We start from the raw sequence: 16,926 nt of genomic DNA, 5'->3' as shown, positions 1-16,926 counted from the left end.
TTGTAATATTATGGTGCCAGGCAGGTACTTGAAATATCAGGGCAACACTTTGTAAAGTACATGATGATCTAACCACTATGCTGTACACCTGAAGCTAATACAGAATAATATTGAATGTAAACTGTACTTGAAAATAAAATTTAAAAAATTATGTGTTACCATTTAAAAAACCTTTATATACAATATATGTGTCCTTACAATACAGAAATGTTTCTGGAATGATAGAGACCAACCTGTTTAAGATTATCTGGCTGCAGTGTTACAAATATTTACTCACCTGTATTTTTAAAGTAGTGAATATTATTACCTCTGTAATAAATCGTTTTTAGTTGTTGGTGGTGGTGGGTTTTTTTTTTTTTTTTTTTTTTAATGTGAAGAAAAAGTATTAGGCTGGGAAGACAGCACTTTATTTCCAGGATAGAGTGTGACTGTTGGGGGAAGAGGCGGACCTAAGTGACTGGGTAGCTCCGGCCAGGAGAAGGCTTATTTGGGAATGGAAAAGGCTATAGAGAGCTCTCCCTGGCCAAAAGTAGTAAGGGGAGGGTTGAAATTTTTGCAGTGGGATAGTGACATATACAAAGCCTGTTAAACACACTAAGTAGTTGTTAGGAAGCACTTTTTAAAATTATTTGATTTTTATTTTATTTTAGACTTATTTGATCTATCTATTCACCTCTATAACTTTTGTGTTCTCAATTTCTTTAGCCTTTGTCCTATGTTACTCTACCTACACGCATTACCCACCCCCTCCAATTTAAGAGTTTTGTTTTCAAGTAACATGTTTTAAAAAAAATTTTGGGGGGTAAATTTTATAACCCGAACTTAGACATGCAATGCTTTACTTGTAGGTCAGTTACAGCTTCTATTTTTGGAAGAAAACAACGGACGAGGAGAACAGGGAGAAAAGTCCATGGAGATTTTCTTCAGTGACAGTTCTGGTTGTGGATGAAGGGAGTTTGGTATCTGTAGGAATCTTCAAATCTGTTTTAAATTTATTGCTTGAGCACTCCAAACTTTCTAAGCTTATTATCCTTGGTAAGTTAAAATATTGCTGGAATTCTAATTGCTTAGTACACAGCATTGTGGTTAAGTGGCGGTTTATACAATTCGCTGCTCTAATATCATATCCTACAGGTGGGAAGTCTGGTCAAAGCCCATACGAAAGCTGCACTGAGTTCAGTTTGACCACTCTCTTGAGCAGTTTGGGAGGTGCTTCATGTTAGCCAGGGAATTAGCAGGCTGGGATATGAATGAAATAGAGATGTGAGGGGTCACTGCTGATCACCTAAATGATGACTATAAAAATGGTAAAAATGTCACAGATCCAAAGTAAATAAGGATGTCAATTTATTTGGAAGTAATAAAATGTCTGAAGTATAGACCTCTTAAAAGTAATTTATGATTTTTAAGCCAATAGCGCAAATTAGACCTCACCAGCCTCTTAAGTCCTTTCCATTTCTGGCGAGATTCAGTTAGGTTCTATTGGGTATACTGTTCTATAGACTGTATGATTTAATGGAAAAAGAAATAGAATTGCAGCGTGAGAATCAAATTCTGTATAAGTAATGTTTTTAGATATTTGAGGATATTTTATAAACAGTTGATTCTATTGAAGGCTTGAGCATTCTCCCATCTTTCACCTAGAAAGTAGTTTTTCTTATCTCTATGGTTGATTGGTTTGTTTAAAGTAAAAAGATTTTTAATAGAGAAAAATACCATCATTACATTACTAGAATTTATCTGTTAGCAAATGCATTTAGTTTGTTTATTTTGTATTTTATCTGTTTATTTTATTCATTTGAGGCCATAGCTTCTTTCATGTTTAGTAAGACATTGAGCAAGATTGACTAAATAACAGCTATCTCGGGCCTGTTTTTTTCTTCACATGTTGGCCAAAATATATGTCTTTACACAGTTGGCCTGTGGTTATAGGTAGGAAAGAAGTTTGACTCAGATTTTACCTTGTTGAGTTATTGCTATTTTTATCTTATATTGTTTAATCTGAATGGTATTTTTGTGTGTGAGATATTTTTAAAGACTTAATGTTCTCAAGTCATTTTAAACAAAGATTTTGGGGAAAGGGCTTTTTTTTTTTTTAAGTTAGAGTAAATCTTTATAATTATGGCATATATCAGTAGGGCGAAATAAAAATAATTCCTAAATTTCAGGACCACAGTTACCTAAAACCTGTATCTATCCTCTCCCCCCCCCCCCCCCCCCCCGCCCTTTTAGGTGATATTAGACAGTTACCCAGCATTGAGCCTGGCAACTTACTGCAAGATCTTTTTGATACTCTGAAGTCAAGGAATTGTGCTATCGAACTAAAGACAAACCACAGAACAGAATCTGAGCTAATTGTGGACAATGCTACAAGGTATAATATAACTAACATTTTCCATTTTCTCTTTCTTGTGTTAGAAATAAAAGGTTAAAAAATACATATTAGCTTTTTGTTTGTTTGTTAATCCTCACCCAAGGATATTTTTTCCATTTATTTTTAGAGAGAGTGGAAGAGAGGGGGAGAGAGAGAAAGAAACATCAATGTGAGAGAGACACATTGATTGGTTGGTTGCCTCCCACACAGGGATCAAGTCTGCAACTGAGGTACCTGCCCTTGACCGGAATCAAACCCAGGACCCTTCAGTCCGTGGGCCGATGCTCTATGCATTGAGCCAAACCAGATAGGGCCATATTAGCTTTTGAATTAATGACAGTACATTTATTATGCCCTTTTAGCAAACCTATCCTATCCTTTAGATATATACATATACCTTTTTTCCCATAATTAGAAAAACAAAGGTAGTATTTTTCATTACTGGCCCAGTGTAATGTGGATTAAAGTTACATCAGTCTTGCCCTGGACAATCTTTCTGAGTGGTTAGAGCGTTGGCCTGTGGACTATAAGGTCTCGGGTTCAATGCTGGTTAAGGGCATATACCTCAGTTGCAGGTTCAATCCTCAGCCCCAGTAGGGGTGCTAGCGGGAGGCAACCAATTAATGTGTCTCAAGCATGTCATTGTTTCTCTCTCTCTCCTCTCCCTCTCCTGTCCTTTCCACTCTCTCTAATAATCAATGGAAAAAAATATCTTCATTCCTCGGGTGAGGATTAAAAACAAAAAGTTACATCAGTCTTAGTGACTAGAATGAGCCCAAGGGGAACAGGGACTTAGAAATGAGTTCATTAGAGTTCAAGGGAGAATTTGGGAAAAGATTTCCCATAATGTTTTGCAAGAGACCTCAAAGCAAAATAAATGAATATGGCATTTTACTCCTTCTTGAATTTTGGTGGCATCCATGGCATATTCCTCTCAGTAGAAAAGAACCCTTATTTTCTCATAGTCTTTGCACAAGTGTTTAGAGTGATCTTCTGTAGTAGATGATATGGGAACTCAGATCGCTAAGAGATGGTTTTATTCATGGGCCAAAATTTATTTTTGTTTTGACGCTCTTTTATAAGGTGTTGTTTTTATTGCTTGAACATTTCCTTGGTTGGGGATCAGCAGAAACTAGAATATTAAAACCTACTTTCTCCATACCCCTGTCTACCCTGGGTTGGATAGTGGGAGTAGAGGAAGAATTGATAGGAAAAGGGTAGATGATGTAGGTTTATATTAAAACACTAGAGGCCCAGTGCATGAAATTTGTGCACTCGGAGTGGGGGGGTGGTCACTCAGCCTGGCCTGCGCCCTCTCGCAGTCCGGGAGCCCTTGGGGGATGTCCAACTGATGGCTTAGGCCTGCTCCCTCTGGGGAGCGGGAAGCCGGCCTAAGCCGTCAGTTGGACATCCTTAGCACTGCTGTGGAGGTGGGAGAGGCTCCCGCCACCACCGCTACACTTGCCAGCCATGAGCCCAGCTTCTGGCTGAGCGTGGGAGCGCACTGACCACCAGGGGACAGCTCCTGCGTTGAACGTCTGCCCCCTGGTGGTCAGTGTGCATAATAGTGATCAGTCGTTCTGCCATTTGGTTAATTTGCATTTAAGCCTTTTATTATATAGGATTATGAAAAATATGCAATTGGGTGTGTTATATTCTCTTTTTTAAAAATATATTTTTATTGATTTTAGAGAGGAAGGGAGAGGGATAGAGAGATAGAAACATAAATGATGACAGAGAATCATTGACCAGCTGTCTCCTGCATGCCCCCTACCTGGGATCGAGCCCTCAACCTGTGCATGTTAACCGGATTGAACCTGGGACCCTTTAGTCTGCAGGCCAACACCCTATCCACTGAGCCAAACTGGTTAGGGAGGATGTGTAATATTCTTTTCCTATAACATTTCTGCTCATTTTGGGGATGTTGGTTGATGATTGGTCATTTTAAAGTCTAAAAATCTTAGGAGAATCTAAAATACATGAGATTTCAACTCAGTTTTATCTGTAATTTAGGAATGCCTTTTATTAACCCCTTTAATACATTTGCGCTGAGCTGTGCTCCTTTCTTTGTAATCACCATCAAATATTTATAATCCCAGTGATACCAGATAGAAATATATTGAGATAGAAATATATTACATGTCCCGGGTCAGAGGCAAAATAGGAAATTCGTGGTGATTTTCAATCCCCCAGAAATTAAATCTGGGATATTTCCAGCAGGGCCGGCCTTCTTCCCTCTGCTTTCTTCCTCCCAACTCTGTTGGGCAGGGTTGAAGATGACGCAGTAGGGTACCATTGCCTTTGATAGCCAGGCTGGTGTTAGGTCATCAGGGAGTCAGTCATCTTCCAAATAACCAAGGGAAGACTCTATGATGTCAAGGCACCTTCCCCTTTCTCTGTTTTCTGATATAATTTGCTAGTCTTGGGAAATATAAGAACTAAAAAGGGATGGGGACGGAATAGAAGGAAAGAGAAGATGTGGATACTGGGTTCAACTGGGAAAATGAGGCCACTCATATATGATATACACAGAAGAGAGGGGAAAAGAAAGAGTAAATGTAAGGATAAGACTCCAAAGAGTCCAAGCTAATTCAAATAGACAAGGATATGGAGCCACATGGGCCCAAGTGGGCTGCCTAGCTCCCTTGCTTCCTAGCTCTGTGGCCCTGGGCAGCCCACTGCAGCTGACTAAGTCTCATGTTGCTCACGTGGGAAATGAGGCTGTACCTACCTTGGGAGGTTCTTTTGGAGAAAAGTAGATCAAGTTCTCAGAATGGCGCTTAGTAAACTCCCTGACAATTTTTTCTAATGCTTTTAATTTGCTACGGGTGGGGTCTGATTGCTAAATGTAACATTATGGTCTTGCCAGTTCTATTTTAAAATTCATTTACTATTTATAACGGGTATATGAGTAGCCTGTTTACCCTATTTATCTATTAGCAAATATTAATTATTGTAATGACATTATCTCTGGTTATATATAAAGGTACATTTTTGGATATTAAGGTTCTTGGTGTACCATTTTACCTGTTTTTAGAATCTCAAAACGCCAATTTCCAAAATTTGATGCGGAGCTGAGTATCTCAGGTGATCCAACAATCCCTGTCTCAGTACAAGATAAAACGTTTATTTTTGTGAGACTCCCAGAAGAGAATGCCAGTTCTCAGTCATCGAAAAGTAATCACCACTCTCGTAAGTATAAACTGGGTATGTAGGAATGTTATTTGATGGTAAAGATAAGTATTGCTGGCGAAATAGTTAGAATGTTATTTGATGGTAAAGATAAGTATTGCTGGCGAAAAAAAATCAGGCACTGAAAAGAAAGGAATTTATTAATCATCAAAAGCAGATTACCCTAGAATTTTGTAAAGAAGTTGTTGTCACATACATACTAAGAGCTCAATAAATATTTAATGAGAGGATAAATGGATGTAGATGATTAGTTTAAAATAAAATAAAATAAAATAAAGCTCCAGTAATCCAAGTTTATTCAGGAGAAGGCATGTCTTTTTTTTTTTTTTTTTTTTTTAATCTTTATTATTGAAAGTATTGCCCCATTGACCCCCTCCATCCCACCTCCGGCCTCCTCCCCCCCTCCCACATCCCACCCCAAGCCCTCACCACCCCATGATAAAGCATGCCTTAATGGAGTTTTTCTTCTGTAGCAATTGGAAAAGTTAATGCGTTTGTTATTTTCATATATTTGTGAAACAAAAGTAATGGCTGTCGGCTTTTGCCAAATTGAGTCCTAATATTTCTGTCCTATTTCTTACTAAATGGACAAGCATCACTTCTAATTACGGGCATTAGGAAGACACTATGACAGGGTCAAGGAAGAGCCTGGGATAGGAAATCTTCACCCTTACTTCTGTATATGGTCCATGTCACATCACTTAGTGGTTTGTGAAATGGGAATCATGGAGACAGGGCCTGTGGAGCTGTTGTGAGGGTTGAGGCATTCATCAGTTTTGAGGCACTGCATAAATTTTGTTTTTTTGTGAACAATAGATATTAATTTATTCCAAATGAACCATTTAAATAGATTAAACCGTTTGATCTTTATTTCTATTATAAACTTACTTAGAAAACTTTTTGTAGTAGTATAATGGCTTATTCAAAATTGAATTAGTGAAGATTTAAATGATTGTTATTGAGGATTTATTATAGTTGGCACAGTTCTTGAAGGATATCCTTCCTACTTAGCTACTTTCACTCTGTGTGTGACATTAAGTGACATAGAACTTTACCTTTAAGGCCTTCTTCCTTTGTGTGTGTCACCATGTGTTACAATATCCTGTTTCTTTTTAATACATGCCTTTTGGATTTTTTTTTTTTACTATAGAAATAATTTATAACTTAAAAAGTCAAATGATACCAAAGTATTTGAAGTAAAAATTAATATTTCCCAGTAATCTTCCTTTTGCCTCTTCCCTTAAGACAACCCCATAAAGGTCACATATAAGGTAAGGGCTTGGTGTTTATCTTTTTAAACATCATATCCAAAAACAACATATATTACTTATTTTAGTTTTACATAAATTGGATTATAAGTTGCACACTGTTTTGTGATTTTTTTAAAATTAAATATATTATGAATAATGAATAGATAGTATTTATTGTCACAACAGCTTAGTTAATATAGGTACTAGTACAGATGAAGAAAATGAGGTATAGATGGTTAAGTAACTTGGCCTCTTTGCCACTCCATTTAGATCTACCTAAAATATGGTTAGTTTATTTTTGGCACCCATTCTTTATATTAATGAAAATGTACTTTAAAAAATTGTCTGTTTCAGAATGGTAGCAAAACTTAACTGATGTTGTTTTTCTATCTTTATTACAAACTTCAGCTGGAAAATTAGTCTTCTCTTTAAGAGAATTGAATAAATACTCCTTAGAGAGGCACACAGAGCTTTTTCATTAATAATTAATTAGGTTGTTGAGTAAATTATTCCCATCATTGCAGAGTACAAAGACCTAAGACAGGCTTTATAGCTGGGTTAGAATTTTACAGGTGCTAAAATGTGAGCCAAACACATATCTTAGAACCGATGAAATACAATGTGCATATTGATCTGTGAGATGTAGAGAGAGTGAAGTAAGTGAGGAGCAAAGCAGCATGATCCTGTATGTGTAGAAGAGAACTGTACTCTGTGAGACCTTGGGAACTCCTGTTCTGGAAGACCAGGGTTGGCCGGGGTGAGCTGAGTATCGGCTACTTTTTAGTGATCATCCTCCCTCCATCTGAAAAATGAAGTGTCAGCTCGAAGCAGGGCCTCCCAAGGCCTGATTTCTTCTTTCTCCTGTAGTTCACCTGCTGAGGGAAAGGCACACAGCTGGAGCATTCTTACTCAAATTGTTATGTCTTCTCTCTCATGAGAAATGTTTGTGTTTTGTAATATTGCTAAGAGAGCTTAGAGGAAGCCTGCTTCTCAGTGCTCTGAGGAAGGACAAGTTGTAAGTGGATGTTGTCACTGTCAGTGATCCTACTCCAATTTCCATTGGGAAAAGTACCTTTGCTTCCAAAAGCCTCCGTTTCACATTCATAACAAGGATGTAATCAGTGGTGGTGATAGTCGAACTATTTACTAGCTGGTAGGGTGTAGTCACTCTGGGAATGGGTGCCGCTGCTGTGCCAGGGTTAATCTTTTAGTTGCTGAATCACAGGGAGGCGTGGCAGTGCTGGGGGCGGAAAGACCTGATTGGAACAGGGATGGGGCATTATGGAGTTTCGTCTTCCAGCCATTTTATCCCAATAGTAGTGTCCTGGTGCATGGATCCGTGCACATTAAAAGGAAATGAATTAGAAGAAATATATATATATATATATATATATAAATATATATATATAAAAAGGCAATGACGACTGAAACGACCATTCGATTGGTCACCATGTGGTGCTAGCATAGATGCATAGACACAGGTAAAGTCTATGAGTGAACTAAGAATGAACAAGCAAATGCTTGCCTTCACAGAGCTCGCACTGTAAGAAGGTTAGGTCAGGGATGAGAATTCAAAATTGCCACCAGCACAGACCTGAGGTGCCACTTCTCAGAGTGGCCAGAGATACACCCGGTAGCGGACTGGGGATGTGACTGAAGGGCTGGTGCCTTCGTGAAGGTGGGGCTGTTCTGGATTTTCCAGAGGAGCCAATGGCTGCCTAGGAGGCAGAGCTTTTGATGCTGACTGGCATAGAAAACTGACCAATCAGAACCTAATCTGGGTGAACTGCAAAGGCAGAACCTAAGGTGGGGGCTGAGGAGGGGTTTTCAGGGCAACAGCTGTTTGGTGTAAGGTGTAAGAAAGCGGTTCAATTTTTTAATAACCGATTTGGCAGTATGGTGCATATGGCTGGCTATCAGTCCAGATATAGGGGTTATGTATTTTTGTCTGCCAAGAGCATCTCCTCCTTCTGAAAAAGGCTTTCCCTCCCATTTAAGCAATCCTATCCTATATAATATATCTATATTACTAAAAGGGTAATATGCTAATTAGACCGGGTCAACAGGCCATCTTCCAGACATCTGGCTTCCTTCCGGACAAAGCCATAGTGGTGGGGCCCGAGACAGAGGCAGTTAGGAGCAATCAGGCCAGCAGGGGAGAGCAGTTAGGGGCGAGATCAGGCTGGCAGGGGGTTAGGGGTGATCAGGCCGGCAGGGGAGGGCAGTTGGGGGTGACCAGGCCAGTAGGGGAGGGCAGTTGGGGGCGACCAGGCCAGTAGGGGAGGGCAGTTGGGGGCGACCAGGCCAGTAGGGGAGGGCAGTTGGGGGCGACCAGGTTGACAGGGGAGGGTGGTTGGGGGCATTAGGCAGGTGAGTGGTTAGGAACCAGTGGTCCTGGATTGTGAGAGGGCAATCGGACATCCTCCGAGGGGTCCCGAATTGGAGAGGGTGCAGGCCGGGCTGAGGGACACCCCTGCCCATGCATGAATTTTGTGCATCGGGCCTCTGGTATTTTAATATTGCTATTCACGTCTTGCTGATGAAAAGAAAATAGTATTCTACCGAGTCTCCTATCTATCTACTCCAGGACTTCTGGGAGGATCAAATGAGATGAGGCATGGGAAAACGCTTCACAAACATTTGGTTAAACTGTAAAATGTTTGCACCTGGCAATAAAGCAAGTCTGTTTCCTGGGCTGAAGAAACTCCAAGGATGCTAGTCGCTAGGGAGAGGAAGCTGGGCATTGCTATGTGACATCATTACCCAGCACCCACAGCCACTGTTTCTGGGCTGCACTGGGCTGTGGGCTGCATTTTGCGCCATGAGGTTTTGGCAGCGTTGGCTGCAATGTAGTGAGGTGTCGCTCCAGGGTGGTGGTGGGCATGTGTCCCACTTGGGGGAAGCTGAGTGTTGGTTTGTCAGTGCCAGGTCTGTGGTGCCATTTATTTTTAAGTGGCCAGTGCACATCATGGCAGCTCCTGCGTTGAGCGTCTGCCCCCTGGTGGTCATTGCACATCATAGCTACTGGTCAGACGGATGGACACTTAGCCTTCTATATATATAGATTTTATGCTGGTATGTATTCACTAAATATCAGCCTTGGACATAATATATGCCTCATATGAGTGTTATGAAGATGAAATTTAAATGTAATATGCAGAGCTGTTCTCAAATTTTAACTCACTACCACTAGTACTACCAGAGCTTAAAACAGAAAGAAGTCTTGCATTAGTAATTCTGTTCCATATTTTGTCCTCTTGTTCATATTTTATTTATTTATTTAAAATGTTTTATTAATTTAAGAGAGAGGAGGGGAGAGGGAGAGACAGAAACATCAATAATGAGAGAGAATCATCACTTGGCTGCCTCCCACATGCCCCCTACTGGGGATCGAGCCCACAATGTTGGCATGTGCTGTGACTGAGAATCAAACCGTGACCTCCTGGTTCATGGGTTGATGCTCAACCATGAGCCACACCAGCCGGGCCTCTTGTTCACATTTTAAATTCAGCATTCACAAATCATCAATTAATATACAGTTATTTTATTACAAACTAGGAGCTGGCTTGTGGCTGACCTCTCTGTTGAGGACAGGGTGTCTGTCTCCACGCTCTTCTATTGCTCTGGCTGATGCAGGGAATGAGGTTGATGTTCCTGAGGTGAACTTGTGTTCTGTTTGGTGAGATGTTTTCCTGCACCCTTAGCAGCAGTTCTGAATTCGTTTCTTCAGTGTTGTAATTTGGTGCTTTTCCATGTTAACTGTTTTCTCTTGAATTGTCAGATTTATATTCTGCTGTTAAAACTTTACTCAAAGAAGAGGACCTACAGTGTGCAGAAACATCACAATTTATTGCATTTAGAAGGTAAAACATTTGCAATATTTTAATCTCTTCAGCTTTTACATCTTCTTATTAATATAGATACTGTGTGGATGAGAGTCTCTCTCTTCTTTTAATCCTCTCTGAGGATATGTTTTTATTGACTTTAGAGAGAGAGGAAGGGAGAGGGAGAAAGAGAGAAATCTTGATGTGAGAGAGAAACATTGATGTGTTGCCTCCCATACCTACACCCTGACTGGTGATCTAACTGGCAACCTAGGTATGTGCCCTGACCGGGAATCAAACCCTCGACCTTTTTGTGTATGGGATGAATGCTCCACCCAACTGAGCCACACCAGCCAGGGCAGAATAAGAGTTTCTTCTAGTTCATCACTGTTAATTCTCTCTCTTATTTTGAGGTATTCCTTTGTTAGACATGCAGAGGGCATTTTCTAAGCAGGGCTCTATCTACCAAATATTATGTTTGGAAATTCACAGGATCTCTGACTGGGGCAAAGGTTTATTATGTTAAGATCAAATTTACAAAATACTTTTTCCTGGAGAAAGTCCTGGAGACTTTTTTTAGAATCCAGTACGTCATATTGTTGGTAACAGAAACAAGCACAAAACAGACACCGTTCAGGTGACCCTTGCATTTTCATGTGTTTCAGGCAAGACTGTGACGTCATCAACGACTGCTGTTGCAAGCACTACACAGGCCTCCTACACAAGTGAGCACCAGAGAGCGGGAACTTTGGGCGTGGTCCTTCCTTGATTCGCTGTTCTTTTGTTTGTTTTGACATTGATCACTGTTGCCACATATTTAAACATTGTTTTTTTGTTTTGTTTTTTTCATTTGTGAAGTAAGGTGGTCTCTTCAATTAAATATCATATATACCCTTAGGAATTGACTTTTTGGTAACCAATGTAGTAAAAAAAAATAAGGAGTCAAATTTTCCTTGTGGTTTCTAGGTTGGCAAGCTCCACCTTCTCCAAGAGGAGCGTCGAGAATTCAGGAGAATTTTTCGAATTCTAATATGTGCGTAGTGTGTCCAAGAACTGTAGCAATGGGCTGCATGCAGAGAGCACCTTAGTGAACATCGATCAGAGAAAGATGAGTGGAGAAAAGCCATGCTATTAACACAGGAAAAATTAACTCGTATCTATTACATTTATCAACACCTTCCATCTATTAAGTGCAGAAAACCCATAGATGTGTTAGTTGAGGGAATACACACACACAAAAAGCACGTTAGGTAACCTACGAAAGGGTTAACAAGCACGAGATTGGGGTCATGTACTCTGAGTCCCAGTGACTATGATCTTGGGCAGGTGATTTCCCCTTTCCAGCTATGTGAAAGAGGATACTTACACAGGATTTCCTCATAGAGTTGTAGTAAGGTTAAATGAAATAATATGCCTAAAGCACTTATTGCGGGAACTCGTATATTGCCAGCATTTATTCAATTTGCTGCTATTATTTTAATATGTTATAATTATTATCATAGAACTATGTATAAGTGCTGTAAGACCTGAAATAGGGTACTGATAGGAGTAACTGCAGAGGAGAGGATGAACTTAAAAGGTAGAAATAGTAAGGTAACTTTTTGAATATAGAGAGAAAGAGACATCAGCATTTATGCCAAGATTTCTAACAAAAATTTGGCTGGGCAGTGGTCTTGAGTTTGAGGTGGTGCAGAAAGTGTAGGTAATCAGACCATACCTGTGGGAGTCTGATTTCTTGTTGAACTTTGGAGAGTGAAAGTGGAATAAAGAAAGTATGGAAATTATTTTGCACATCAGATTGGATCTGAGTAGGAGTTAATGCTTAAACAAAATGAAATTAAGGTTTTCCAAACTTAATATTGTCATTTTCTAACCCAGAGACCATAAGAATAAACTTATATTTGGAGTTGGCCATAAAATTTGTTGTACCAGGAATGCATATCTCACGGATTTACTGCCTGAAAATAACTTCAACAGTCAGAAAAGTAATGAACTAGAAGATGGTATGACTCCTGGTGTTGCTAAAAATAAGCATGACTTTGAAAGTGGTATTCGACTCTGCAATGGAGAAATATTTTTCATAAAACAGGTAAGTGATAATAGAAAAATAGTACCTTTTTACCTGTTAGAGGCAGATTTTTTTTTTATTGCTCTATGATTGAATCAGAATCCAGTCATATTAGAGTTGACATTCTTCTTCCATAATTTTTTGTCAAGGATTTTTGCATCCATGTTTGAAGAATATTGGTTTGTGGTTTTCTAGTAATGTCTTGTCTGATTTGGTGTCAGAGTGATGCTGGCTTTATACAATGAAGGCTTTCATATATCTATATCTATATCTATATCTATCTATCATCTATCTATCTATCTATGTATCTATCTATCTATCTATCTATCTATCTATCTATCTATCTATCCTATATAATAAAAGCCTAATATGCTAAGTGTCCAACCATTCATTTGACTGTTCGACCAGTTGCTATGACACACATTGACCACCAGGGGGCAGGCGCTCCAACTGGTAGGTTAGCTTGCTGCTGGGGTCCACCCAATCGGGGACTGGGTGAGAATGGCTGGACACGCCCTGGAGCCCTCCCGCAGTCCCTCCCCGGCCCTGATCGTGCACCAGTGGGATCCCTTGGCCTGACCTGCGCCCTCTCGCTATCTGGGACCCCTCTTGGGATGTCTGCAGACTAGGCTGAGGGACCCCACTGGTGCACAAATCTGTGCACCAGGCCTCTAGTATATATATATTTTAATCCTTATCTGAGGACATGCTTAGAGGAAGGGGGAAAGACAAAAAGAGAGAGAGAGAGAGAGAGAGAAGAGAGAGAGAGAGAGAGAGAGAGAGAAACATCGATGTGAGAGGAAAACTTTGATGGGTTGCCTTCTGTAGGTACCCCAACCAGGGATGGAACCCACAACTCAGGCATGTGCCCTGACCAGGAATCGAACTGGCAAACTTTCAGTGCACAGGATGATGCCCAACCAACTGAGCCACTCTGGCCGGGCTATTATATTTTCTAGAAGACTTTGTGAAAAACATTTTTAATAAGTTTGAAGTGCTTGAGTAACAAAATCAAAGGACAAATGACATATTTTACAAAGCATAATTTCCGTGGTTGCTGCTTAACCTTTTGCACTCGGATGTGGAGTGTGACTCGACACGGTTAGCATTAGAATAAAGGAATTGAGAAAAAAGCAAGCGAGTGCAAAGGGTTAAATATAGAAACTATAAAAGTAGTCACCTTGAATTTGTTCTCATTGTAGAAACACTCTCTTAAACTTATAAGCTTATTCTTTAAAAGTAGTTTTACAAAGAGTATATGCAGATTTATATAGTTAGTACAAGAAATAAAGTGTATAGACTTCAAAATAAGAAAGACAACACATTTTTCCAGAAAGGCAAATTTAGTTAGGTTTCAAGGACCAAAAATGTTAATACAGTTTGTGCTCAAGCATAGGTTTTAAGCCTTTTGAAATTCTTAACAATTATACTGAATACACATGCTATTTTACTCATAAGGTGTTTGTATATGATGTTCAATCCAACATAGAATATCTTTGCAGTGTGCATATTTGAACACATACAAAATAGTTCTTTGTTTGGATGACAGGATATAACTGATGTAACTTGTGGAAAGAGAAGATATTTGACCATTGATAATATGGCTGGTTTGGAAGTAACTGTGGATTTTAAGAAACTAATGAAATTTTGTCGCATAAGACATGCATGGGCAAGAACTATTCACACTTTTCAGGTAAGAATTAGATTTATGAAGCTGTTTAAATAGCTTGCCAAGCCATAGAATTCCTTGTATTATTTTGTTCCTAATTTTTATTGCTTTTATTTTTTTTAAGTAGGAAACAAAATGTACAAAAGTACAGAAAATACTACACAAATATAAACTTTTACTCCTTTTTTCTTCAGAGTTGTCTTTCTTGAGGAGCTAAGACATGCTAGCTAAAGCTCATCCTCAGGCCTTCCCTTCCCACCAGGGATAGAGGGTCAGGACCGGCAGGACTGAGTTTGCCCTTGCGTCCATCTCCAGTGTTGCTTGGCATGGCACTGTTATTGATCTTGTCTTTATTTAAAATTTTGATATTTTGTTCATCATGGATCTTTTTTCTTTTTAAAAATATTATATTAAAACTAGAGTCCCTTGCCCAAACTGGTTTGGCTCAGTGGATAGAGCGTCGGCCTGTGACTGAAAGGTCCCAGGTTCGATTCCGGTCAAGGGCATGTACCGTGTTTGCGGGCACATCCCCAGTGGGGAGTGTGCAGGAGGCAGCTGATCGATGTTTCTCTCTCATCGATGTTTCTAACTCTCTATCCCTCTCCCTTCCTCTCTGTAAAAAATCAATAAAAAAAAAAACAAAAAAAAATCCTAGAGTCCCAGTGCACAAAATTTGTGCATGGGGGGGCGGGTTGTTCCTCAGCCCAGCCTGCACCCTCTCCAATCTGGGATCCCTCTCACAATCCAGGACTGCTGGCTCCCAACTGCTCGCCTGCCTGCCTGCCTGATTGCCCCTAACTGCTTCTGCCTGCCAGCCTGATTGAAGCCTAACTGCCCTCCCTTGCCAGCCTGGTCTCCCCCAATTGCCCTCCCCTGCAGGCATGGTCCCCCCCAACTGCCCTCCCCTGCAGGCCTGGTACCCCCAACTGCCCTCCCCTGCAGGCCTGGTCACCCTTTACTGCCCTCCTATGTTGGCCTGGTCACCCCCAACTGTCCTCCCCTGCTGGCCTGGTCGCTCCCAACTACCCTCCCCTGCAGGCCTGGTTGCCCCTAAGTGCCCTCCCCTGCAGGCCTGGTCACCCCTAACTGCCCTCCCCTGCAGGCCTGGTTCCTCCCCCAAATGCCCTCCCCTGCAGGCCTGGTGGCCCCCAACTGCCCTCCCTGCAGGCCTGGTCCTCCCCTCCCCCCCAACTGCCCTCCCCCCACAGGCCTGGTTGCCCCCAACTGTCCTCTCCTGCAGGCCTGGTCGCCCCCAACTGCCCTCCCTTGCAGGCCTGGTCACTCCCAACTGCTCTCCCCTGCTGGCCTGATTGCCCACAACTGCCCCCACCCTCCCTGCCGCCGACCATCTTGTGGCAGTCATCCTGTGCCCACATGGGGTCAGCCATCTTTGACCACATGGGAGCAGTCATCTTGTGTGTTGGAGTGATGGTCAATTTGAATATTACCTCTTCATTATATAGGATATTTATCTTGATTGGTGAGTTTCTTGGCACCCTCTTAAATTTTATGTCCTAGGCAAGTGCCTCACTTCTCCTACCCTTGTCCCATGCCTTCCTACCCCCGTCATAAGTTGCTTCTGCTCTGATTTTGCCCATTCACACAGAAACGGTGTTATCAAGGTGTGCAAAATGGTATTCTAATGCTTATAGATTTCTGTGACTTGATTATATTTTTATGTAATCAACTATTATTGGGGTATAATTTGCGTACACATTGTAATTATAAAGTTGGATGAGTTTTGACAAGTGTATCCTCTTTCTCCACCCTTGTGAGGCAACCACTTTAAAAGAAAAATGTTGTTATTGATTTCAGAGAGCAGATGGTAAAGGGAGGGAGAGGTGGAAACTTCAGTGAGAGAGAAACATTGATTATCTGCCTCCTGCACAACTCCTACTGGAGATTGAGCCCACAACCCGGGCATGTGCCCTGAACCTGCAACCTCCTGGAGCGTGCACCAACGCCCAACTAACGGAGCCATACAGGCTGAGGGAACTACTTTTTATTTGGGAATAATTTTAGATTTACGAAAGAGTTGGGAAGATAGCACAGAAAGTTCCCATATTACTCTTCACACAGTCTAATCTTGGACTACATTGCAGTTAGTGCAACTTACTTTTAAGCTCTACTTTAATGCTCTTAAATTCTCATAAGTTATTAGTGGCTCTGTTATTTATCTCATTGTTTTGAGCTCCCCTCTCTGAGGTTGGAATGTTGTTTTAATGATGAAATTTCATCAGCTTCCATTTTTATGCAGAAAAATTTAGGTCAGCCTATGTCCTCTACAAGTAGGCAGACATTAATTAGTGTAGGATTTTATTTTTTAAGTGAATGGTGTCATATTTACCTTACCCCATTTCAGTTCCAAAACGAATTTGAAATAGCTACAGAAATGCCCACAATTCAGCATGATATTTAAAAAAGATAAAGAAATGACATCAAGTGGAAAATAAAGGTAAGGATGGTGAAAGGATTCCTGCCAGGAGTAGGTTGGAATGCTTATACACACACCAACCTATTTGCTTGCTAATGCAGTAGATCCTGGGACA

At 40.7% G+C, this 16,926-nt stretch overlaps 1 protein-coding gene across 1 annotated transcript in view; it reads left to right on the top strand.

Moving 5' to 3' along the window:
• HELB (DNA helicase B) overlaps nt 1-16,926 on the top strand; it is a 48,703-nt gene that overhangs the window by 14,315 nt on the left and 17,462 nt on the right. The window contains exons 5-11 of the mRNA XM_054718884.1: nt 849-1,035; nt 2,233-2,374; nt 5,412-5,566; nt 10,598-10,679; nt 11,306-11,365; nt 12,519-12,729; nt 14,258-14,401. Of these exons, the coding sequence (XP_054574859.1) occupies nt 849-1,035; nt 2,233-2,374; nt 5,412-5,566; nt 10,598-10,679; nt 11,306-11,365; nt 12,519-12,729; nt 14,258-14,401 (981 nt within the window). The remainder of the gene's footprint in view (nt 1-848; nt 1,036-2,232; nt 2,375-5,411; nt 5,567-10,597; nt 10,680-11,305; nt 11,366-12,518; nt 12,730-14,257; nt 14,402-16,926) is intronic.

Source organism: Eptesicus fuscus, chromosome 7, assembly GCF_027574615.1.
Source record: "Eptesicus fuscus isolate TK198812 chromosome 7, DD_ASM_mEF_20220401, whole genome shotgun sequence".
Classification (NCBI taxonomy): Eukaryota; Metazoa; Chordata; class Mammalia; order Chiroptera; family Vespertilionidae; genus Eptesicus; species Eptesicus fuscus.
The sequence above is the reverse complement of the archived record's forward strand: the minus strand, read 5'-3'. Positions and strand labels throughout refer to the sequence as shown.